The sequence below is a fragment of the Pongo pygmaeus genome, chromosome 1 (genome assembly GCF_028885625.2).
Source record: "Pongo pygmaeus isolate AG05252 chromosome 1, NHGRI_mPonPyg2-v2.0_pri, whole genome shotgun sequence".
Taxonomy (NCBI): domain Eukaryota; kingdom Metazoa; phylum Chordata; class Mammalia; order Primates; family Hominidae; genus Pongo; species Pongo pygmaeus.
This window is the reverse complement of record NC_072373.2, coordinates 63,322,237-63,347,408: the sequence shown is the minus strand read 5'-3', so window position 1 is coordinate 63,347,408 and position 25,172 is coordinate 63,322,237. Positions and strand designations below refer to the sequence as shown.

Sequence of the window (25,172 nt, the reverse complement as noted above, 5' to 3'; positions counted from 1 at the left end):
AGTGGAATAGTTGAGGCAGTTAGGTGGAAGAATAAATGGAAAGAAAGGAAGAAGATTAAATACGTTGAATTTTTGTTTGTTTGTTTGTTTTTGCAAGGAGTTTTGGGAATGAAGAAGAGAAGGAAAATACTGGAGACAATAGGTAGTAATAATTTGGAAGAACCAAGACAAGTTTTTAAATAAGAGATGGAAAGTTGTTTTTAGGTTGTGAATAAAAAACATAGAGGGAGGGGATAGAACTGTAATATGAATAAAGAAATTTGAATGTATTATAATCCGATTAAAAGCACAGATGACAATACTAGTCTCACATAGAAATACATCTTTGAGAACAATAAAATGGAAAATAGATGAGTTAATAGATGTGGGATAAGAAATTAGGGAAGTTCATGCCTGGTGGGCTCAGTTTCTACTGGGATGTTGAAAGAAGGTCGTTTAAGTATTAGAAGACGGAGACTGAGGAGAATAATGAAGGTTTGGAATAGCTGCTCTGGGAAACGGAAGAGGGATCTGTTTGCAGAACAAGCTATGGACCCCAGTTGAAGAGCACTGATTGGTTGATATATGTATGAAATTTTGAGGAAGATACAATTTTGTTGAGTAGGACTTACCAGCTAGTAGTTAGGAAAAGAGAGATCAGATGGTTGAAATGATTGGAAGTTTGGGGATTTAAATGATAAGTGCTTTGGAAGAATAAAGGGATAAAAATGGGGGAAGTGCCAGAAGCAAGGTGATTGATGACATCTGTCAAGTGTTTAGGCTGCACAGGAAGGATAGAAACAGGGAAAGTGGAGAAAGGCAGTGTCAAACAGGCAAGGCTGAGAAATTGCAGGTCTTAAACAACGTGTGGTTTTGTAGAAAAGAATTGAGAGGGCCGGGCACAGTGGCTCAAGCTTGTAATCTCAGCACTTTGGGAGGCTGAGGCGGATGGATCACTTGAGGTCAGGAGTTCGAGACCAGCCTGGCCAACATGGTGAAACCCCATCTCTACTAAAATACAAAAAGTTAGCCAGGCTTGGTGGCAGGCGCCTGTACCCCAGCTACTCGGGAGGCTGAGGCAGGAGAATCGCTTGAACCTGGGAGGCAGAGGTTGCAGTGAGCTGAGATCATACCATCATTGTACTCCAGCCCAGACGACAGTGCGAGACTCCGTCTCAAAAAAAAAAAAAAAAAAAGAAAAAAATGAATTGAGAGAACTGGAAGTGTAGATGACTATCATCAGAGAATGGTATATTGAAATTGAAGGGAAGTTGGCAGTAAAAGTAAAAGGAAGAACTGCATGCCAGAATATGTTAGCTAATCAGAGGGGCATGAGTGGATGACAGTTTCTGCACTGAAATCCAATATAAGCTGGGTTCCAGAATATAAGATCTCAACATTAATAAATAAGTAAAATTAAAATGTCACTATATCTTTTAATTTAAGAAATGTGTGCTCCCCTCTTAGACTGTAAATCCGTTGAAAAGAAAGAACAATTATATTATACATTTTCGTCATCTCTTCTATTATTTAACATAATTTCTTGTATGTATTACACACTCAGACATTTGTAGAATGTTTGAAAGGGAACAAAAATATATAAAATTTGTGTCATGAGATAATGTATTAGATATATTTGAATAGATAAGTATACGATTAATTTTATTCTATAATACATTCAGTATAAAACTTCAAAATGAATTTCTTATTTATGTGCTAAACTTTATTTTGTTTTCAGATTTAATTTAATTTGCTTATTGTGGTATCTACAGTCATTCTGAAATGGCAGTTTTTTGGGACTTCTCTCTTCCTATTCACATACATGAAAGTATGAATAAGTTTCTAATATAGAGAAATGTGAGTGGTGTGTTTAGCATAGATTAATTGAATCCCAACTTCTTAATAAATTAACTTTTATTTACATAAGCAGATCCTTAAAATCATATATCTGTGTACTGTATGCACCATTTTACTTCATGTATATCTATTAATAATAATGAAAACTAACATTTGAGTAATATCAGTGTCAGGTACTGCTCTAGTTTACATAATTTACTCATTTTTCCCCTCACAACAATCCAATGAACATGTGCTATTATTTTTCTTATTTTACAGATGAGGAAACAGTAGAGAGGTTAACTAATTTGCCCAAAGTCACAAAATCAGTGAATGAATTAAAACTTAGGAGATCTGGTGTTCAAGATACTAACCACCATTACAGTATAGACACATGGATACAAATGCCGATGCATTTATCTTTGATTGCTTGTTTGATGTTTGTTTTCTTTACCTTAAGATCCCTGAGATCAAGGACACTGGCTGGTAAATGGCATCTTATCAATAAGTATGTTGTGAACAAATAAATGAATGAGCTTCTGACTTTACAGGATAATTTTGCTATTTCCTCCAAAGTTTCCTATTAGTTTACAGCTAACACTCTTGGCTTTTCCTTCAAGTCCATTCCAGTTATTATTTGGGTGATTTGTTATGAGATGTTATGACATTTTAAGCCTTTACATTTAAAACATCATTCTTTTGCTGAGACAAAAATGATCTCTTCTTCTCCTCCTCCTCCTGCCAAAAGAATTGCAGATTAAGTGTTTACACGAGGGGAGTTTGTAATGCAGTATTTCTGCAGCAGCAGGCTTCAAATATTCTAGGCAAATCCTGCTTTTTGTTCAACTCTTCCTGATGAGTGTTGTGATTAAAGCTTCACCTTGGCATCCATTAGTCATCGAATGCTTACTTTGAGAATGGTTGCTATCATCATTTACTCTCTAAACAGGTGCCACCTAGTTACTTTTGTTTTGGCAATTATGGGTTAAATACATTCCTGAGCCTAGTCCTGCTTAAGCTTGCTAGTTCTCTATTTTAAATTAAGGCATGGTAGGTTATTTCTTTCAAGAGTAAAGGTTTCTTTAAGTAGGAATCTTTCAAATTACTCATTTTTACTCATTTTGATCTTGTTTTCTGTAGATGAGTCTTTCACTGTTCAGCCTTGCTTTACTGTGCCTGGCTGACAAAACTGCATTACATCGCAGTTAACAATGGTTAATGATTAAAAAGAACTTATATTTTATTCTTAAAATATTGCTCTCTTTTAAGATGCTTATTTGACTATTCTTCGTTACTGCCTTGCTACCATTCTTCTAAGTATTTACTTTCAGTCCATGGAATTAATGTCAGTTTATAAAGAGTTGTTCCACTGAGGAGTTTTTGAATTATAAATATATTATGCAAGGATCCTGTTTTTTGCTACAGTTTTTTAGGTCCAGTAATTCCTTAGCAAAGAACTCTGTATGGGATTAATAAATTTGTTAGCAATTACTTGATAGGAGAAAACATGTTGAACTATTACTTTAAAGCTACTTATTTTATATATAATTACCCTGAATGTCTCCTTTCTAGCACTTTTTCTCCATGTGATATGCCTGTTGTTCATCAAGTTAGAAATAGTCCATGGGGCAATTAAAATTACTTTCCCAATTGATAAAGAAGAATAGAGGATGGAATTTTAGATTCATGAGCAAAAACACTCAGTACCTATTGAAGTGACCATATGTTAGGGAACAGTCACAGTCAGGAATTCTATCTCACCCACTTTTGTTTCACAAAAATCTAGCACAATCGCAGACCTTCTTCCCCTCCACCGCCACCCCATTTGCTTCCTCCTTTCTTCCCTTCCTGCAATTGAGACATAGGATTTTAGAGTCTAGGACAGAGATAAAACTGGAGATGTGAATTTGAGAGTGGCCTTAATATAAATGGTAGTTAAGATTATGAACTGGAGGACGTTACCTGGGGTGTTTAGACAATAAATTAGCAAAGGAAACTTGGAAGGAATAGTCAGTGGAATAGAAGGCAAATAAGCAGTAAGTTTTCAAATCAGCCAAAGAAGTTACTTAAAAAGGGTAAGAGGCCAGGCGCGGTGGCTCACATCTGTAATCCCAGCACTTTGGGAGGCTGAGACAGGTGGATCACTTGAGGTCAGGGGTTCGAAACCACCCTGGCCAACATGGTGAAACCCCGTCTCTACTAAAAATGCAAAAATTAGCCAGGGGTGGTAGCGCATGCCAGCAGTCCCAGCTACTCCCAGGCAAATCACTCAAACCTGGGAGGCGGAGGTTGCAGTGAGCCAAGACTGCACCATTGCACTCCAGCCTGGGCTACAGAGTGAGACTCCATCTCAAAAAAAAAAAGAAAAAGAAAAAGAAAAAAAAAAAACACGGTGGGTTGTGGTGTAGAAAATAGTCAACTATGACACATGTTTTTAAGAGGGAGAAAAAAATAAGGAATGAGAATTGGCTATTAAGTTTGACTCTAAGTACTTGGAACAAAGGCCTGCTTGGAGTGAGATGAAAAAAAATTGGAAGTGAGGAATAAAGATGGTGACTTTAGATACCTCTTTTGAGAGACACAATTGTAAAGGAAAGCAGAGAAGTGAGTGATAGCTGGAAAATTTAAGTTATAGGTGGGCGTATTTTAAACAGTGTGCAAATTTAAAAATTCACATGTAAGCCAATATAAATAATACAACATAGAGAAGGAAGAAAGAGATGATGCAGAGAGGGGGGTCATAATTGCAGGAGAAATAATTACTACGTGGATAAAAAGAGTAGGATTCACAGCACAGTTTGATCAGTTAGCATTAGATAGAATGGACACTTTTTCCATCATGACATCAGCAGAAACAGTGTTTACTTCAGCTGTCCAGTTTAGATCTGGTGATGGAAAGATGAAGTAGGTCTCATCTGATATCTTCTATTTTCTCAATGAAGTATGAGTAAGATGAAATGTTTGAAATGGAGGAAAGTGATATAAAAGGCTTATGGAAAGGAGAGAAGCTATAACAATAGTCATTTAGGAGAGTGAAAAGTAGACTTTGTGGCAAATGTCTGATTTCAACATTGAGCTGCCACAGGAAATTGTGCAAACCTGCTTTAAACAGATTTCTCACAGGGAGCCCCTTTTTGGGTACTTATCAAGTACCATATCTTTAATTGCAGGCCATATTATGTAAGCACCATTATTTCTCTACTGTGATTCAGAAACATAGGAATTTCTTTTATCTTGCTCTTCATCTCATTGTTCATTTAAAGACATTTTAAACATATTTTATTTTTCACTTCCACATTTTTGTGTTGGCGGAGAGACTTCCAAATGTTTTCAAGGGAAATAAAAGTAGAACTTACACTTCATTTCTCTGATTCTCTGTTTTACTATTTATAAAATGGGAGTAATACTATCTATGTACAGATTTGTGGTTAAGAATTAGAGATGATATGTATAAAATACTGGCCCATAATAGGCAATCTACAAATGAATATTGTAATTTTATTACCACTAAATATTATTCTTCCACCCAGAGAATAAAAAGATATTGTTTCCTTTTTTAAATACAACTTTAACTTGGCACAGTGTTTCTAAATTTCTTATGCATTAATTTGGTTGGAATATAAGATATTTTACTGAATGATATTTTGTGTTTTGGGCTTTATAATGTTTTTAGGGTCTTGGTAATGTAATGCTTGAGAAAGAATAGACTTCAAATAGAAAATTTATTTCCTCATGAGATTTCATTTTTATTACACAAAGAAAATTATAATGAATAATGTAATTTGAAAAGCCCAAATAATAATAACAGTGAGGAGGGAAAATGGAGTAAAAAAGACAAAACATAACTTGAAAGGAATTTTTGAAAAATGTCATAATATTATCCATATGCTCTTTGTCTACTAATAATGTTGCTGAAGACAGCTCTGTTTTGTAGTCAAGCATTGTATCAATTTGAGTAACTAATACTAAGAAATGCTGATAACTCGATTGTTGCATCAATCATTTTTGTCAAATTAGCATAGCAATGCCCATACTCTGTGTTCACTAAAGCAGTATAGATACTACCAAAACCATCATCCAATGCCTAAAGGATAAACATGAGATATTGACATAGTGAATCTTTATTCGACATCTTCTTCTTCTATTTTGGTATGCTCTAGGGCATGTACCTCTCTTTCAGGTAGTAACCCATATTCATTTAGGAAAGACTCCACATCCCCAGCAAAAAATTCTTCAGCAAACTGTTCAGCAACACTAATAAAATTGCTTATGAGTTCCCCACCTTTATAGATGAGCAGTGTAGGAAGTACATCTAAGGAAAAGCGGTCCCCAGCACCTGTATTCGAAGCTTTTATTTTACAAAACTTAACTATAGGGTATTCTGCTGCAAGGCATGTTAAACTACTGTTTAGAGCATCACAACCCTTAATACCATCTTCATAAATGTGAACAACGATTGTGGTGATCTTCAGTTCCTTTTCAATTGTTTCTAGGAATTGCTCTCCAGTTTCCAGCTCATACACAAACCCATACCTAGGCCCAAAACTCAGCTTCTGGTGCATATCCTGCATACACTGTCTACGGTATTTACGAAGGCAGTTTTCATCCTCTTTCTCTTTATGGATTAGTTCATATTCTTGAATGCTCATCTGAGAATAGATTAAAGAAATGATAGAAATTATTAAGTCAGAAGTTTTATTCCTTAGATATACCAAGCCCATTCTCAACCGAAGGAGTGTACTTTTGCTCTTTTCTCTGCCTGGACCACCTACCTTTCACTCCTGATGTGCCTTTCTCTTTCACCTCATTGAAGCTTTTGTTTAAATGTCACCTTCCTTGATTACTTTACCTAAAAAGGTCCCCGTCTCACACTCTCCATTCTTTATGCTGGTTTATTTTCTTTATAGCAACAAACACTATTATATCTTATAACTTACTGATTTTTTTGAATATCCAAAAAATTCAAGTAAGACAGCTTTTCCTACTATTTGGAGTTCATCAGATCATCCAAGAGGTTAATTTTTGGACCAGCAGCACCAGCATCACTTGGGAACTTCTAGGAAATGCAAATGTTTGGGCACCACCCTAGGTTTACTGAATTAGAACCTATAAGAGTGAGGCTAAGTAATCTGTATTTTAACAAGCCCTCCAGGTTATTATTATTCACTAGTTTGGGCTGAAGTAAGAGAAGGCCCAAATTCCATTTTCTAAGATAGCTACTTTTCATTGCAGTTGGAATAAAAAGTCACCTGCAGGGCCTTTCATAATAGCTACTCCATTATTAATGTATTTAACAGAATATTAAGCACCCATTCCCCCAACCAAAAAAGAAAAAAAGGTATAAAGGAACAATGGGGCATAGTGTGATTAATAGATGTGGAGCAGCTCAGAACCATGGATTTTTAAAGTAGAGGAAAATTGAGAACACGTGAAACTAATGTTTGTGAAAAACATACCAGGTGTTGGGTACTTCACATAGATTATGTTGTCTAATCCTTACAGATAACCTCTGAGGTAGGTACTATTAGTGTCATTTTACAGAAGACACTGAGATTTAAGTTAAGTAAAAGTTTATGATGCTTTCATTACTTCTTTCTTTTGTTTCTGTTTCTTATATTTGTTTCCCTAATGTCCTTATTCTTTCCTTATCATATTTTCTTCTGTTTTAAGATTACTGTCCCGGGTTGGGTATGGGAGCTCATGCCTGTAATCCCAGCACTTTGGCAGGCCGACGAAGGTGGATTGTTTGAGCCCAGGAGAACAGACTGGGCAACATAGTGAAACTCCATCTCTACAAAAAATGGTGGCGCATGCCTGTAGTCCCAGCTACTTGGGAGGCTGTGGCAGGAGAATCACTTGAACCCAGGAGGTAGAGGTTGCAGTGAGCCAAGATTGCGCCACTGCACTCCAGCGGGGGTGACAGAATGAGACTCTGTCTCAAAATGATAATAGTAATAATGATAATAATATTGTCCCAGTTTAGTTTTAATCCTAAAAATTTCCAATGTTTCATATAATTTTTAAGTTGTTGCTATAGTTCTGTTAATTTAACAGATCAAACCACACAAATTTGACTTGAAGATGTATTTGAGCATTTATAAGAAAACTTGTTTCATTCACATATTCAGGCATATGGATATGTAGGCATTCAGATACATTTCCAAAGTTTAACCTTAGCATAAAATTTTTAATAGTGATTATGTGTTCCATTTGTGTAGCATTTTACATATTTCAAAATAGTTTTACATTTATTTTTTCTTTACATGTTTTCAAAACAAGTGGAGCAGGTTTGTTACAATTCCCAAGATGGAATTCTCTGTATGTTGCTTTCTCATATTGTGAAACTATCTCTAGGTCAGCTCATGTATTTGTAACTAATTCTTTTCATAACTGTACCTGTTCTTAGTATAGAATGCCACAATAGGCATTCACTTCATTTCCATTTTTTTTTTTTGCCAGCGTAAGCAATATTGTAATGAATATATTTTGTAATAGTCTAAAGTGATTCTCTAGATTGATTTAGATTAGAAAACACATTGTAAATTATTTATTACTGATTTTTGTATTATCTTACCTTTCTGCTGACTCGTTCCTTTGAATCTTTGCCATTCCTACTCTGAGGAGAAGACATTTGCCTGAGAATCTCCTTCTTGCTAGGTGGAATTGAATCACTGTCTTGACTCTCTAATTTAAACTTTCTCCAATCATTTATTACTCCTTTGGGTCCTGGAATGAAATTAAAAATAAATTGTTTTCCTTTTTATTTTCAAAAGGACTATTGCCATAATTGAAATTTGTGTAAGTATTGTCATGGAATAAACTTATTATCTCCTGCATCAGAAACAAACATCTTGTTTGGGCTAGAAATTTCTGACTGCCCTGCTCATAAAAATATGCTACCACATTAATCTTGTTAAATGGGTTTTGGTAAAGGATCTTTCGGAAACATTTGTACTAATGAAAATATAAATTATGCACTTTGAACTACTGGCAAAAGGTTGGGGTTAATATATTTAAAAATTAGAGTCCAGGTAGGATACTAGAATTTTGGAAAAAATAGCACTTTTATTACCTAAGAAAAAAACTTCAGCAACAAACTAAAATTGGCATTACAGTATTAATAAAGGAAACTGGGAATGTTGGGGAAACAAAATAACAATAGTATATAAAAAACAACTGGTGAGCAGGGGGCCTGACCTCAGCAAAACTAAAATGGCTTTAGGAAAATTTTTATGAGACCATCCCATTCTTCTAAGATTCTAGGCATATTTTACAAACATAGAAAGAATAGGATTGGCAGATTTTTTTTTGTTTGAGATGGAGTCTTGCTCTGTTGCCCAGGCTGAAGTGTAGGGGCGTGATTTTGGCTCACTGCAACCTCCACTTCCTGGGTTCAAGTGAGTCTCCTGCCTCAGTCTCCCAAGTAGCTGGGACTACAGGTGCACGCCTGGCTGATTTTTGTATTTTTAGTAGAGATGGGATTTCACTATGTTGGCCAGGCTGGTCTTGAACTGCTGACCTCAAGTAATCTGCCCACCTCAGCCTCCCAAAGTGCTGGGATTACAAGTGTGAGCCACTGTGCCCGGCCAGATTGGCAGATTTAAGTAAAACTAATTAAATGAAGGATGATTCAACTGGAATTCTGATATACAGTTGACCTGATGACTAACAACATTATTCATTTAAGAAAGTCTTAAATTCTTTAAAACAAGGAATATTAAACTGACTATCCTTCACTAAAGCTTAGCTATATCCACACCTTTAATGTCCGTATTCTATATCATATTCTATATGTGGATGTATTCCTTCTTTCTCCTCTATATTGCCTAATAATTTTTGTTTTATATATGATATATATTTAATATAAATTTGTTATGAATGTATTTATATTACATGCAGGCAATCAAAGCTTTTTGTTTTCACATACAGTGTTCATATCAATATTTTAGATATGTTTTATGCATATGCAAAATATACATGTGTGTATGTTTGTTTAAAAAAGAGAATCCATTTTGTTTGTGTTTTCTACAAATGGTGGTATATTATCTGCATTTTTCCTTACCTTGTTTTTTTTGTTTCATACTATATCTTGGAGATTTTTTCAGTATACACACATTAAGAGGTTCTTCCTTATTTAGAAAATTGAGGCATGGTGTTCCATTGTGTAGATATACATAATTGACTTAAACAGTTTCATAGTGATCTACATTGTTGTTTCCAGTTTTTTCTATGACATAGGATGCTGAGTGAAGAATCTTGTGCATACATTTTTAAAACTCTGTGCAGGTATAGTTACAGTTATATAAATAAAATTCCCTGGTCAAAGGGCATATACATTACTACTTTTGATATTGCTAGGTTGCCCCTACAGAGATTGTACCAATTTACACTGCTATCAGCAATGTATGAGGGTGCCAAAAATGTGTTATTAAACTTACTTACTTTCACTATAGTTTTTTGTGTTACTTTTTTCTTTTTCTTTTTTTCCCCATGAATAGTCTGTCCTATCTTTTGCTCATTGTTCTATTTGGTAATTGGTTTCTTTTCTTATCGATTTGTAGGAGCTCTTAATATATATTATGAAACTGACACTGTTGACTGAGTTGCAAATGTTTTTCCCCAATTTGTTAAATGCTTTTTGACTTTTGTTCCTGGTGACCTTTACCAGATAGCAGCTATTTCCTTCCTTTTTTTCCCTGTCTCCCACTTTCCCTCCATCCCTTCATCCATCCATCCTTCCTTCCTTTTTATAAATGAATTTACCAACCTTTATTCAATGGTCTTTTTGTTGTTGTTTTTGTTTTTGTCATAATTAGGAAGGTGTTCCTCACATTGCTATTATAAAATAAATCTCCACACATTTTGGCTGGTACTCTTGTGAATTCTTTCAAACTTCTGGCTAAATGTAATGGTTCAATCCAAATTAAAAGAGAGAGGAAATTACCATTCAAATAAGATTCAGTAGAGTTAAATGTGAATTTTTAAATTTAAGTCATGATATTTAAGTTTTAAGCTCTTAAGAGTGGCATATAGATAGCCAAACATAATTTAACAGATTAAGAAAACAGACTCGGGATGAAATGAAGTGTTAGGCTTTCTGGAGGAATACTGAAATTTATTTATTCAAAAAAATAAAGTGAATATCTTATCATTCCCTTTATTTTATTAGATTAAAAAATGAAATTAAAGGCCATTTATTTACCTTTTGGTCTAATCTTGTTTATAATGAAAGTTCGTACTGAGGGTGGGGTACAATCAGGAGAGAGGAAAGTGGCTTAATTATAGTGTAGATAAGAGGTCTTGTGATAGTTGGGCAGCAAGAAATTACCAATAATTAGTGTTTTTTTTTTTTTACTCTTTGACATCTAAATAAAACTCTTAGGAATTATTTGATTTCAAAAATTAATTTGCCCACTCAAATATTTTTTAGATTAATATAACAATTTATATAAAGATATTACTTAAAGTACATACTGAGTAGTGTCAATAAGAACATTAGATATTGCCATATTTAATTTTAATTTAATAATTATTTTTTCTTCTGGCTTTGCTTGCCTGTATGTGTGGCCTGTCCTTCAAAGTCTTCCTCCAAACTTTGGCTTTTGGCTTCTTCCATTATAGGGATTGGATTTGATATAATCTATAGGCGGAACAAAGAAATAATAATGACACAAGAATTCCAGGATGTACATACATATATAGAGAGATAAATATATAGGTATATGCATATTTGTAGTCTCCTGCTGCCGGATTCCATAAGTAGGCTAAGGATAATCACTCAGTGATAAAGTATTTAGAATGTTTCTGTCCGCAATGTAAAAGGACATTAATTTAACATGTGTTATTAAAGATGCCTGGACTTAAGGATTTTATATAATTCATCATTTGTCTTTTCTTAACTCAAGCCTTCCAGTTAAGTCTATGTGGTTAGTGAACATTATTTATTACTGATTTTCCTAATTTCATAATATTATGTGAAATTTGAATATATAAGATGTAATATATGTTATTTATTTCACATAATAAAAATTAAATTAATAATTATATACTTGCTATGAACACTATGCGTCAGGCATTGTTTAAATTATTGTATGTGTCAAAACTCATTTAATTCTCACATAGCCATATGTGGTAGGGACAATTGTTAATGACATGTTATAACTGAGGAAGCTGAAGGGCAGGGAGTTTAAGTTACTTGCCCAAGATCATACAATAAGTGGTGGAGCAAGGATTTGAACCTACATTGTCTGACTTTGGAGCCAACTCTTAATCATTACACTATTATGGAAATTAACATACTATAATAGAGTCATTTTTCTCAGTATGATTTGGCAAATCGAATCTTTGAATTGGCATTAAAGAATGATGGTCTAAGGAACACTATTCAATAGCATCTCTCCATACCATGGGACAAGTTTTCATAACAGTACCCACCAAGCAAATGAAAATAGCCAGTAGCTAAGCCTATAATATATATTTTTTAAGTTTTTTGAGAGAGGGTCTAACTCTGTTTCCCAGGCTTCATTCAGTGCAATGGTGCTATCTTAGCTCACTGCAGCCTCAAACTCCTGGGCTCAAGTGATCTTACCACATCAGTCTCCTGAGCAGTGGGGACTACAGGTGTGTGTTTGTGCCATCACGCCCTGCTAATTATTTTTTTTTAATTTTTTGGTATGTTGCCCAGGCTAGTGTTGAACTTCTGGCCTCAAGTGATCCTCCCACCTTGGCCTCTCAAAATGCTGGGATTATAGGAGTGAGCCACCACACCCTGCCGGTTTATAGTATTTTTGACAGGCTAAAATAGAAAATCACTAAAAGCACTTGGATTTTTATTCATATGAAACTCCTTGGTGCCCTCATGTAGAATCTATTTATTCTTTCATTCTATCTGGTTCACACTCAAATCAAATCTGTTTCCTTTTTTAGCTTTGGACTATCTGGAAAACTCAGTTATTATGCATGCTAACGTATTCCCTCAGGGGTCCATATAGTTGTGATTTTCCTGAAGTTTTCAAGTCAGGGAGGATATACTAATAGTAGATAAACTATCTTATTTTTATACTTTATTCTTTCACTTTTTTTGCTTTGCCTCCTTCTTTTGAAGTCAGTTTTAGGCACTAATATCACACAGCTTATACTTTGAAATTCATCTTAGTTTTCTATTGATTTACACTTCAATCCTGCATTTGGTCTGTGTGGTGCTTTCCCAAGTTGCAGGGTGGTAACACAGAACTCTTTCTTGATTTCTCTTTTGCCTTTACCTTTGGTCTCAACACTTGGACTGGTACTGTAATTTTGTTTCTCTTTTTGCAATCCCTATCCAGAATCACTGGAGGTCAAATGTCTTTGCCAATTTGATTTTTTCCACTTGAACAAGAAAAGACTGTCAAGGGAAAGCCAATCAATTTCAAAATGTTTAGGTAAGTATAAATGTAATAAAGAATATTACATTTGAATAGATTTAGTAATTAAAAAGCATAATGGAAAATGGAAAGTAAAAACTGCTGGACAGAAAAGCCATTTTATTACGTAGTGTAATTATTTACAAATAAATTTTGCATCTCAAAAGACATGAAAATTTTTACTTCAAAAGAAAACTACAAAACAAAGAAATGGAAATTTATTTGATAATTTCAATAGCTTTTCAGTTCCCAGAAAAATAGAGACTCAATCCAGTCTCTTTACTTTTTAAGACTGGATTGTTAATTTGGGGTAGCTACTATTCTCAGTAAGTATACATAAGTTTAAGAAAATCTAGAAATAATTTTATTTCAAAGGCTGAAGACACAGGGCACAGCTTCCCTCTTGAATTGCTTGTTGTTTACCTAGTTGACAATCTACTGGGAAAAAGAAATTCCTTTTTCAGAAAAGGCTTTCACCAATTTCAAGGAATCCCTTTATGAAAAGATAATCCAGTTACTTAGGACAAAACTTATTTGTTGATTGGATTAATATATGTTGAGAATAGATTATATGCTAGGCATTTTCCTGGGCTCTGAATTACATGAAGAACAAAACTCTTCCAGTATGGTGCTCACTAATACTAAGACTGAAATCAACTGGGTTGCCCGTTTAAGTAAAGGACAGAGTCCATCCTTACCTAATGCCTCCATTTGAGTTAGAATACAAGGATTGGCAAAAATTGCTACTGTTTACTGCCAGGGAAACAGTGAACATATTGAAAGAAAAATATTAAGACATCAGTGTGTTTGTTTGCACTGCTTGAAGCACCTAGAGGAAAACATAAGTAGAATATTATTGCTATTAATAGACTTCATCTACCTTCCTATTAATTTATCCTGTCACTAACTCACTCTGGGGTGTTCTGATTATCCCAAAATCTTACCTTTTTCAAAATTTACATTAGCATCATACAAGTAATTTTTTTTTGTCTTTTTTAGACAGAATCTCACTCTGTTGCCCAGACTGGAGTGCAGTGGCATAATCTCCCCTCACTGCAACTTCTGCCTCCCAGGTTCAAGAATTCTTGTGCCTCAGCCTTCCAACTAGCTGGGATTACAGGCATGGGCCACCACACCTGGCTAATTTTTGTATTTTTAGTAGAGATGGGATTTCACCATGTTGTCCAGGCTGGTCTCGATCGCCTGACAAGTGAACCGCCTGCCTTGGCCTCCCAAAGTGCTGGGATTACAGGCATGAGCCACCGTGCCCGGCTGGTACAAGTAATTTAATTGGAATATTTGCAAAGTGCTTAGATCTCCGCACATAGTAACTGCTCTATGAGTCTGTTAGATAAAATAAAAATACATATTTTACATATGTGTATGCAATGTATCAGTCATTTAAAAAATATAAACATTTGATTTACAATGCTATTATTTCATGGTTAAAAGATTTCATGTCTACTTTAGGCTAAAACATTTAAAATGACAGGATTATTACAGGGCTTTGGGTAAGCACATCTTTGTGTGATTGGAAATTGGTAATAAAGTAAGGCAAGAAGACAGAAGGTAAAAATCTTGCCTTCACAAAGATTTACTTTGGTTCAAAAGAAGTATTGTATTTTCCACATCACATAATTATGAAAATCTGTGATTTTGTACTTTTTTTATTTTAAATAGTTATAATACTGTTTCAATGAAAACCTGTGTTAAGTAAAAATTGTATGTGGATCCTTTGACAGAATAATGTGCATTTAAAAGAATGTTATCACCCTCTTCAAAAGTAATAGTAAAAACTAATATTGATGAGAAATGCAGCTTAAAATAGAATTTTACCAAGTTAGGGTTTTATTTTCCTCTTAATTTAGGATTTTAATACTTTTAAATAGTAGCTTATATAGGATAACACTTCTCAAACCTTGTCCTCAAATTCTAACACCTCCCAACTATGGTTTAGTAATTACCAAGAAATAAAATGAGACAAATATAAATGGTCCTGCATGTTGTTCCTGTTTCATATATGATAGCGAGGATCTAGTGTACAAAGGAAGTGAGTAAAATTTTTAAACATTAGTTTTAAAAGACTTTTTAAAAAAAACAAGTCTACCCCTAAACATTTCATTATCATCACTATCCTTGGTCACATGACAATTGTTAGTCACTTCAAACCTGTTTAGTCTAATCAGAATATCTAGTTTCAAATTAACTTGTATATTCTCAGTATTGCTTAAGAAGAGCTTAGCTTTCAAGACTAGCTATTGTAGTTTATGGGTAGATTTTCAAATAGTTGGGATTACCTAATCACTGTATGATATAGACTGACTTCTCTCCTAGCATCCACAACAACTTATAGCATTTATGTTTATGTATTTTTCTCCACTATTGTAAATTATTTGAGGACGGAGGCAATTTTTTACTTGTCATACCTCTTCATAATCGTTTCATACACTGTAAATACTTCATAAATGACAGTGGCAAATTTTAAAGAACCTACTATGTGTGGGGTACTCTAGACACTATTTTTAATCCACACAAAACTATTATCCTTGTTTTTCAGAGATGAGTTGTAGACTCTGAGAGATTCAGTGACTTGCCAGAGCTCACAGAGGTAGTATAGAGCCAGCTTTCAAATCTCTGACTCTCAAATCTCTGACTCTCAAATCTCCAAAATTTCTATTTTTTCCACTATGCCATTCCACTTCAATAAAATGCTTAATGAATCAATGTGTTAACCAAATAAGCTGACCTAATTTTTTTGTATATGCATTAAAACCAAGATGAGAAAATGGAAAGCAATAAATCAATGTCACCATGTCTCTAAATTCCTTGAGACAGTACTTATTTGAATGATATATTTTCTCTTTGAATTAAACCTCATTAGTTTATACTGAATGTAATAAAAGAGTCTGTTTCTTTCTTTCTTTTTTTTCTTTTTCTTTTCTCTTCTTTTTTTTTTTTTTTTGAGACAGAGTCTCGCTCTGTAGCCCAGGCTGGAGTGCAGTGGCGTGATCTCACTCACAGCTACCTCCACCTCCCGGGTCCCTGTTCAAGCAATTCTCCTGCCTCAGCCTCCTGAGTAGCTGGATTACAGGCACACGCCACTATGCCCAGCTAATTTTTGAATTTTTAGTAGAGACGGGGTTTCATCATGTTGGCCAGTCTGGTCTTGAACTCCTGACCTTGTGATCCACCCACCTCAGCCTCCCAAAGTGGCTGGGATTACAGGAGTGAGCCACCGCACCTGGCCTATTTCATGTTAATGGAATTAATTTTAACTGACTAATAACAGCTCTGGAAGGTCAGTATAAAAGACCTGCTGTTGGTTTTTGACAATCATATGAATTGACTGAGAACTTATCATCAGTCCTGCATCTCTAGGTCATTTGTAAAAGCAAGTGTAATATGCAGTATGCATCAATTATACAGAAAAATAAAGCTAGGAAATGTTCTTTATAGAACTACTCTTACATGTGGCCAAATTATGGAAACATTACACTGTGAGCTTTGTGTGGAGATTTATATTGTAAAGTGAGATATTTCACTCATGGATTCAGATTAACCAATAAAAAAATTAATCCTACATTCCAAAGAATAGTATTTGATTTTTAAAATGTATTTGAAATTACAATGCTGCAGATTCAGAGATCTTTAATTTCTAAAATAAGTCTATTTGTTTTTTAAGCTTCTTATGATCTAGCCCAAGTTTTGTATAAAATCTCAGTGTGTGGCTTATGTTTGAAAACTAACACTTCAGTCTCTCAAACTTTCTGCCAGTCTTCTATTTGTAAGAAGGCATAAATAAACACAATTGCTAGGTATCTTTGTCTGCTTGGGCTGCTATAACGAAATATAGACTGTGTGGCTTAAAAAACAGAAGTTAATTTTCTCTTAGTTCCAGAGGCTAAAAGCCTCAGATCAAGATCTAGTAAGGCTGGTTTCTGGTGCCGGCCTTCTTCCTGGCTTGCAGATGGCTGCCTTCTCACTGTGTCCTCAAATGACAGAGAGTGGGTTAGCTCCCCGGTGTCTTTTCTTGTAATTCTACGGGATCAGAGCCATACCCTTTGACCTCATTTAACTTTAATTTCTTCTACAAAGCCCCTATTTCCAAATACTGTCATATTGGGGGTTAGGGGTTCAATGTATGAATTTTGAGGGAATACAATTCAGTTCACAGCTCCTGGTTCTGACTTTTGCAAAGAATGACTTTACACCGATGCCGTCCACTATTTCTCTATCTCCATAGCCTGCCTTTTCTTTGATTTCTAAAGCTTTGAGCCTCTGGATTTTTCAGGGTTCCCCACCTACCCTTTAAAATTGCAGTTAGGGAAATGAGGCATACCTAAAATTAACTCCTTAATTTTTTTTGACTATTCACTAGTTCTTTCCATGCCTGTGGACCCCCAATCCTGGGATGCCACAGAAGAGCCCACGAAGATATAGGCCAGTGGCCGAGTGCAGTGGCTCACGCCTGTAATCCCAGCCCTTCGGGAGGCCGAGGCGGGGGGATCACGAGGTCAGGAGATCAAGACCATCCTGGCTAACACGGTGAAACCCCGTCTCTACTAAAAAAAAAAAAAAAAAAAAATTTAGCTGGGCGTGGTGGCGGGCGCCTGTAGTTCCAGCTACTCGGAAGGCTGAGGCAGGAGAATGGCGTAGACCCGGGAGGCGGAGCTTGCAGTGAGCCGAGATTGCGCCACTGCACTCCAGCCTGGGCAACAGAGCGAGACTGCATCTCAAAAAAAAAAAAGAACTATATATATATGTATATATATACACATATGCATGCCAATATTCCTCTGCATGTTAGGCAGTACAAATGCCAGTTATTTATTTAGCCAGTTTCTGGCTTGTTTTGATGTTAAGGAAAATAATAGTATTCTATACTAACTGCAGTAAAATTAAGGGTATTGCTCTAAAAAAGTAAATCAGAAAAGTGGTACACAGATTTAGTATACAGTATATATACTCACTTTAGTCCAGGTCAGATCAAGTAACTAGTAGAACGTCTAAAAAATATATCACATGCAATATTTTCCACACAGAGAAAAAATATTTTTAGCATTTCAATAACTGTTATTATCCCTAGCAAACTAAAACGCTGATGCTCAGTAGAAATAATAGATTTTATTTAGAAGGGCTGAGGTTCAGGTAAATGTATCCTTATTCCTTTTTTTCTTTTTGCAAATTATGATGAAAAGTTTTCACAGTCTTATTCTCATACTGGTTTCCCCAAGTACAAAGTAAAGAAATTAAACAGCCAAACATTAAATTATCTATTTACCTATAGCATACCTGACATCTTTCCATGGATGTACAAAATGCAGAAAACATAGAGCATTGAAATAGCTCCAATGTAAAATTTTCAGAGTAAGATTGTTTTTTGTTTTGTTAAATTTAAAATAAACAATCTTTTTTCTTTCATTTACATGAAAGCATATATTCATATTCCCTTTTGGAAACACATAGAATAAGAAACTTTCAGAGAAGGTGCTGCACTAAAAAGGCATTGTAATGACTGAACATGATTAAACATGGGATAGAAATAACAGACTGGAAATCGAGTATGGAAGTGAAATGCCTCTTAAATCAACTGAAGTGAAATTTAGTAAGTTATCTATCTTGAAGGCACTACCTGGCACATACTATACTTTGAGATGGCTCAAACTAAGAAAAACTGCTAAGTGGGCAAAATTGACAGACATTCTGCTTCGTTCTATTGCTAGAAATCTACATTCGGTATCTTGATCTGTGCCCCACGGAGTGTCACACTGTGTTCTAGTCACCCTTGGAGGGCTTTATGTCCTACTTTTCTTTGCCTCTAACCATACATCTCCTTAGGTCTCTGCTTTCCTGTTTTCTAAGATGACTGTGAGCTAATCTGATCAACTAAGCCAAGCTAATATGCTCACCAATACAGATACATTAATATGAAGTGTTTTAACCCCTTCCAAGAATATCTTCCCCAATGCCATATTGGACTCTATAGAAAGCAGTTCTGCCTTTCCTTTCTTATTAAAATAAATTATCAGTGGTGAGAATTTCATATCAGATAGGTTTGACAACACCATGTCAGATCACGAAAGTATTACTGGGCTTGTGGAGACTTTCAGTGTCTCCACAAGAGACACAGAGGGGATTTTATGCCTCATAACAATTAATTTCTTTAATTAATTGGAATTGGAAAATGGGAATGATTATTTAATTTGAATGTAGCATACTTGTTTTCCAGTGAATTGTCTTCCCTACCCATGATTTTGTGGATCATAAGTGATTTTGTTTGATTTTCCTTTTTGCATTTATGTTGTAATGCTTTATATATCTTTTCTGAATTTCAGTTCTCTAATGGAGTAAGACAAAACTTAGGATTTTTGTTGCTACCTTCAGTTATGTTAGTTGTTAATTTTGGGATAGATCAATTTTTACATTTTGTGGTATCATAATAAGAGTTTTCTTTAAAATTAAATTTTGAGACACATGAGTGGAATGCAGGACACACAGTCCTCAAAATGGCTATAACAAATTAGAAAATTGTTGGCAGTCAGCAAATGTTTGTTTTCTTTCTTTTAAATACAAAACATTCATCTTGATGCTGTTGAGAATTTTCCTTACTTTATGCCTGACTTCCCCCCACTCCCAGTATCTAGATAAAGTTCATAAGAACTTTGATAGAAAAACTATGATAGAAATTTTGGTATAAAACACTATAGAACCGATGTAATATTTTCTGTTTCTACCCTACTCAAATAGTTTTGCTTTTTCAACAAATGGGACTGGGCAGGGGAGTTGTAGGGAGCCTTTTAAACAATTAGTATGTCAGGAATGCATAGCAAATATCAATTTCCTATATGTTATCCTGTATCATCAGTAAAAAAAAATTTACTCTGGAAATATGAGCTTTAAAAGTCATAACTGAATTCTTGTTCCTAGTGAAAAGACATCCATCTATCCAACTTTGCTGTTACGACATACAGATATTCTTTTACTTGTTCTGGAGAAAATAGAATTTTAGAAATTCATAACAGCCATCTTTTTTAAAGTATCTCTTTATCTTGTAAATATACATATTCCTGTACATATTGTTTGAATTCCATTGCAGACATTATTATGAATGGTTCATATATATTTTGATAATGACTTATATAATATCCAATCCACTTATAAACATAGTATTTGGGCAGAAATTGTCGTGATGAATTAGATGATCTCTAAAGTTTTTTCTAGCTTTAATATTAGGTGATTCTAAGTAGCACGTACAATGGACAATATGTGTGTGTATATATATATATTTAAAATGGATTCTATAGTTAGAAGCTATTTTTGCAGTTATTAAAAATACTCCATTACAAATCAATTACTGCACTCATTTTCATGATGCAAACTGTAAGGTTTATTAGTAATAATAATAACCTCCGTGGAAACAAAATAGAAAAAAAAAAACAATTGAAAGAAAATTTTCACCGAATTTAAGAAATATCAACAAACTCTCAGTGTCCTTTTCTTTTAAAAACATTATTTCTGTTTCATTAAATTTCTAAAGTAACCTTTCAAAACAAACATTATTTCTACTTTAAAAATTAAAAACCACCAACAAACCACCACCACAACAACATACTACTAAGGAAAAGCCTCAAAACATGCCTTAGCGCTGGATGAATATAGCAGTCCTCACTTATCTGAGGTTTTTCTTTCCGTGGTTTCAGTTACCCTTGGTCAACCTTGGTCCAAAAATATTAAATGAAAAATTCCAGAAATAAACAATTTGCAGGTTTTAGATTTGCAGTGTACTGAGTAGCTTGATGAAATCTCACACTATCCTGCTCTGTCTGACCTGGGACATGAAACATCTCTTTGTCTACCATATCCACATCATATGCATTACTGTCTTGGTTATCAGATTGACTATTGCAGTGCTTGTGTTCAAGTAACCCTTATTTACTTAATAAGGTCCCAAAGTGCAAGTGTTGTGATGCTAGCATATTGTTATAAAGGTTCTATTTTATTATTAGTGATTATTGTTAACCTCTGACTATGTCTAATTTATAAATTAAACTTTATCACAGGTATGTATGTTTAGGAAAAAAACATAGTATACACAAGGTTCAGTTCTATCTGTGGTTTTAGGCATCCAGTGGGGGTTCTGGAACATATCCCCCTTGGATAAAGGGCAACTACCGCACTCGTTTTCCAACTTGGGAGCCAGATCTTCAAACGTAAAGTGCAAGGACTCATCATTTATTCCCTTCAGTTCTCTCTTCACTCAAAGGAAACTTAAAATTGCAAAATGAGTTCTCCAGTCATGGTCTTATTTTAACAGTCTAGAATATCAGGCTCAAAATTGCGTGTTTACTCTGAATCTGTATTAGTGAAGATGACTGGTGGAAATCACTGAAAGAGAGAAGGATACGCCGTATTTAATTGTCTTTATAGTAGATAATTCAAAACTTTATGTACTTTGAACTATTTTAAATTAACACAATAATATATAAACAGTGAATCACCATTCTTTCCCCTAAGGTAAAATTTTTAAAATTATATTATCAAAAGGACTACTTGTGGACTCACAGTTTGGATCTCTGTGCCTGGTGTCCTTGTTCAGTGGGTGAGAATCCCTGTCTACTGAACTCCTCTTGAACTTCAATAGGTTTAAGCTCAGATTTAAAATCCCCAGATATTGATGACCCTTGCAGAAATAGCTCTGAACAAGTAATAGGATTGACAGAATTAGCAAGGCCAGTTCATTAGTAATAAGGCAAAACCAACAAAGAGTAGTCAGTTTATATTTTACAGAACACATTGGATGGATGAGAGACAGAGGTCATTATGAGTACTATTTATCGCAATAACATGAGTTGTATTCATTAGTCCCATAATCATCTACTGAGCACCTACTTTGTGTGAAAGAAGCAGTAGCTAGGCACTAGGGTACAAAGACAAATAAACCCTATTTCCTATATCGTGGGGCTTGCAGTCCAGTGGGGGAGACAGGTAAGTAAAAAGATAATCACAATGAAGTGCTATGATTACTACAACATTGGGAGGAATAAAAGAGATACTATGATTTTCATCTTCTCTTACTACAGGCTTTTAATACAATTTTTTCAGATGGGCTGTCTTTACAGATCTACTTGCTTTCTGGATTCTAGTTTTATTGGCATTTTCTCCTTTTCACTTCTCCTTATTGTTTCTGGTTTTTACCATTAAAAATTCCTTTCCTGCTGTTTTTTAATGGAGTTTTGAGATGTAGGGGAAGTAGATGCATGTGTTTAATCTTCCATCTTTTCCTAACATCTTTCATTCTCACAGCCAAATTCTCATCCAACTTTGCCAAAGTAGGAGATTTAATTTACTCTAAGCTTAAAACTGGAAATTTTTAATTAGCAAGAGGACAAAATTTTTAATATTAATGGCAATTAAAATGAATACATTTAGATTTTTAAATTATAAGGTTTAGTCATATGTAGCTTCACCCAGAAACTTTACGTGGATCTTAATGCAATTTAAACAGTGATAGTGTCTAAATAAATTTTAATAGTTATGTTTTATTATACTAAATTAATTTGTCACTTATTTACTCTTTGTTAATAAGAGGGAAACCTGTCACATTTCAGAACTTTGTTTGCTTATATATTTTTTATTGTAGAATTTGATTTGAAGAATAGAGAAGAGTACATAAAATTTAGAATATTTAAGAGAGTTACAGCCATAAATATTTTCATAGAGATTCTTCCAGAAATCAAAGTATTTTCTAAATTAACTTTCATTTTCATCCTTAAATCAAATTTTTACCTCCCATTTAGCAGGTTTCATGTTCCAGTTTGTGTGCTATACATATGCTTTTCAACAAAGTTTCTCAGGGCAATTCACTTTCAGCTTTTATGAACTGACTGTTTTCTCTCTAGCTAAAGAATCTAGAATGCAGTCAGGTGCAATACAAATGTAACTTAAAAGATGCCTTCTGATAGCAAATGTGAAGAAATTTAATATTTCAGTTTGATGATAAAAAAATGTCATAGTGGTTTTAACATTCAAAAAATATATTTTAAGTTACTGTCAAATATAGGTTGGTACTCATATGTTCAAATATGTAATATAGGCACAAGTATAGAGACTTACGGTCAAAAAAAATTACTATAGCAATTCCTATCCTACCCCCACCTTCCCAACACAGATATTTCCATAATTTGCTTTTTGTTTTGTGCTATCTGTGGCACCTGTTTACTGGAGGGATTTGGGGTCATTATGGACATCACACACTTGCCTACAATTTGGACAAGCATATTTGATCTAATTGCTTCAATTATGAATTGAGTAATTTTTGTAGATCATGAAAACTTGTCAAGAATCAAAGCCCAAAAGGTCATTATTTTACACATATGATTCTTGATAGATGTAAAAACATTTAAAACTATTAGAATTATATGTTGATATAGTGTTTAGATTTTTATATATGATTTTACATCCAATTTTAAGAATGCTAAATACTTTACAAAGCACAAACATTATAAACCAGCTGAAAATATCTTAGAAAACAGGAATAAAAATGTTAATAATTAGGACACTTTCTGAGTGCTCATCATGCCAGGTCAGGTACTAATTGTTTACTTCGCGTAATCTTTACAACAATCCCCTGAGGTAGGTCAAGTATAATTTTATAGATGAGGAGACAGGCTTGGATAAGTTTTATAACTTATCTAACTGATGCGTTTATTCCCTGATATTTGTGGAATGCTTACTGTGTGAAAGCACTCTTCTGTGGACAACGTACTTCTATATACAGCAGCAAGAAAACAGTTTTTATGTTTCAAATGTTGACATTATGTCCATGCAGACCCCAGTGTTCGAATTCAGGTATGACTTAATTCCATGGTCCACACTATTAACCAGTAAAGTCTCCTGTTTAGGGCAGATTAAATTACCTGCTCTAAAAAGATGAAATTACAGAATTTTCTTTAAATCCTAAACAGCCTTCAGTGGAGATTCTTCTGGTTCCAAGGCTGTCATACATATCTACTTGCTCTTTTTTTTTTTTTTTCTTTTTGAGCGTGAGAAAGTTTAAGGACAGAATTGAAAGAAAAGCATGAATTCCTTAGGAGTTCAAGGACAGCTGTACACTCTAGTCCTAGGAGAATGGAATGTCAGCTCAGAATCTTGGAGGATAGAATGCTGGCGTAAACACCTTAGCAGCTGGGAGGGGTCTGTTGATCTTCCCAGTAGGGCTCAAACACCAAGATTGCGGCTTTCCATCCCACTAACCGCATGCACTGCCTGCCCCCAATCCTGCTCCTCCCGCCGTGGCTGATCTTCTGTCACTAGTTAATACTCTTCCTAAGGCCTTCCATATCACCTTTACTTTACAGCCTGTGCTTCCTCAATATATATTTTCTTATTTGTTCTGTTTTCCATAACCCCCCTCATGGCCTTGACTCTACTCAAGACACCTATCTATAGAAATTTTTTAAGCCTCCCATCTATTGATAACAGCTTGGCTATTTCCGTGTTTCCAAATGAGTATTCTGGGAGAATATGATTTGTTTAGCCAAAACCATTTTGCTTCATTATGCCATTGGCATAATTTGGCCAAGGTCACACCCTTGGTCTAATCAGCTTTAGCCAGATGGCAAGGTTATGTGATCTACATAGGGCTACCTTTTCAGTAGGGGCTGGCGAACTTTTAGTAATAAAGGGTGTAAGTGAAGCAGGCACTGTGGCAGACATGGTTTTTACTAAAAATAAACCTTTCCTTACTTTGAACTTGAAAACATGTCCCTCAGTCTTCAAATGGCAGAATTAAATTTAGAGCTGGAAGGGCATGTTTGGAAACAAGACCATACTGCTGAAAAGACTTACCAGAATGAGCTAGTGCTGTAATTTCTTCTGTTTCGGATTTTATTTCCCTTTTCCAATATGTGTTCTACTCTTTCTTGACTGAATTTTATTCTTCTTGATTGAGAAGAG

At 34.6% G+C, this 25,172-nt stretch overlaps 1 protein-coding gene and 1 long non-coding RNA gene across 3 annotated transcripts in view; one reads left to right on the top strand and one right to left on the bottom strand.

Moving 5' to 3' along the window:
• LOC129014029 (uncharacterized) overlaps positions 1–25,172 on the top strand; it is a 132,222-nt gene that overhangs the window by 5,231 nt on the left and 101,819 nt on the right. The window contains exon 3 of the long non-coding RNA XR_008494103.2: positions 13,140–13,235. This is a non-coding gene — a long non-coding RNA (uncharacterized LOC129014029). The remainder of the gene's footprint in view (positions 1–13,139; positions 13,236–25,172) is intronic.
• Positions 1,432–24,351, bottom strand: PDC (phosducin). Of its 2 annotated transcripts, XM_054450946.2 has the most exons (5): positions 24,134–24,351; positions 21,780–21,912; positions 11,371–11,455; positions 8,390–8,541; positions 1,432–6,464 (listed from the first exon to the last, which is right to left on the bottom strand). In XM_054450946.2, exons 3-5 carry the CDS (start codon positions 11,429–11,431, stop codon positions 5,937–5,939), a joined length of 741 nt encoding a protein of 246 aa, XP_054306921.1. In that variant the 5' UTR covers positions 11,432–11,455; positions 21,780–21,912; positions 24,134–24,351; the 3' UTR covers positions 1,432–5,936. The 2 variants fall into 2 exon arrangements, with proteins under 2 accessions (XP_054306921.1, XP_054306910.1); XM_054450935.2 differs by lacking the exons at positions 11,371–11,455; positions 21,780–21,912; positions 24,134–24,351 and adding an exon at positions 10,583–10,704.

Bases quoted from the DNA above. Each gene is read 5' to 3' on its own strand.
- PDC (XM_054450935.2), bottom strand. From the start codon at position 10,676: ATGTGTGGAGATTTATTTTATAATAGCAATGTGAGGAACACCTTCCTA. The intron at 8,542-10,582 runs GTTGGTAAATTC...ATTTCATTCCAG, and splicing joins AAAAAGACCATTGAATAAAG to GACCCAAAGGAGTAATAAAT. The intron at 6,465-8,389 runs GTAAGATAATAC...ATCTATTCTCAG, and splicing joins AGGAACGAGTCAGCAGAAAG to ATGAGCATTCAAGAATATGA.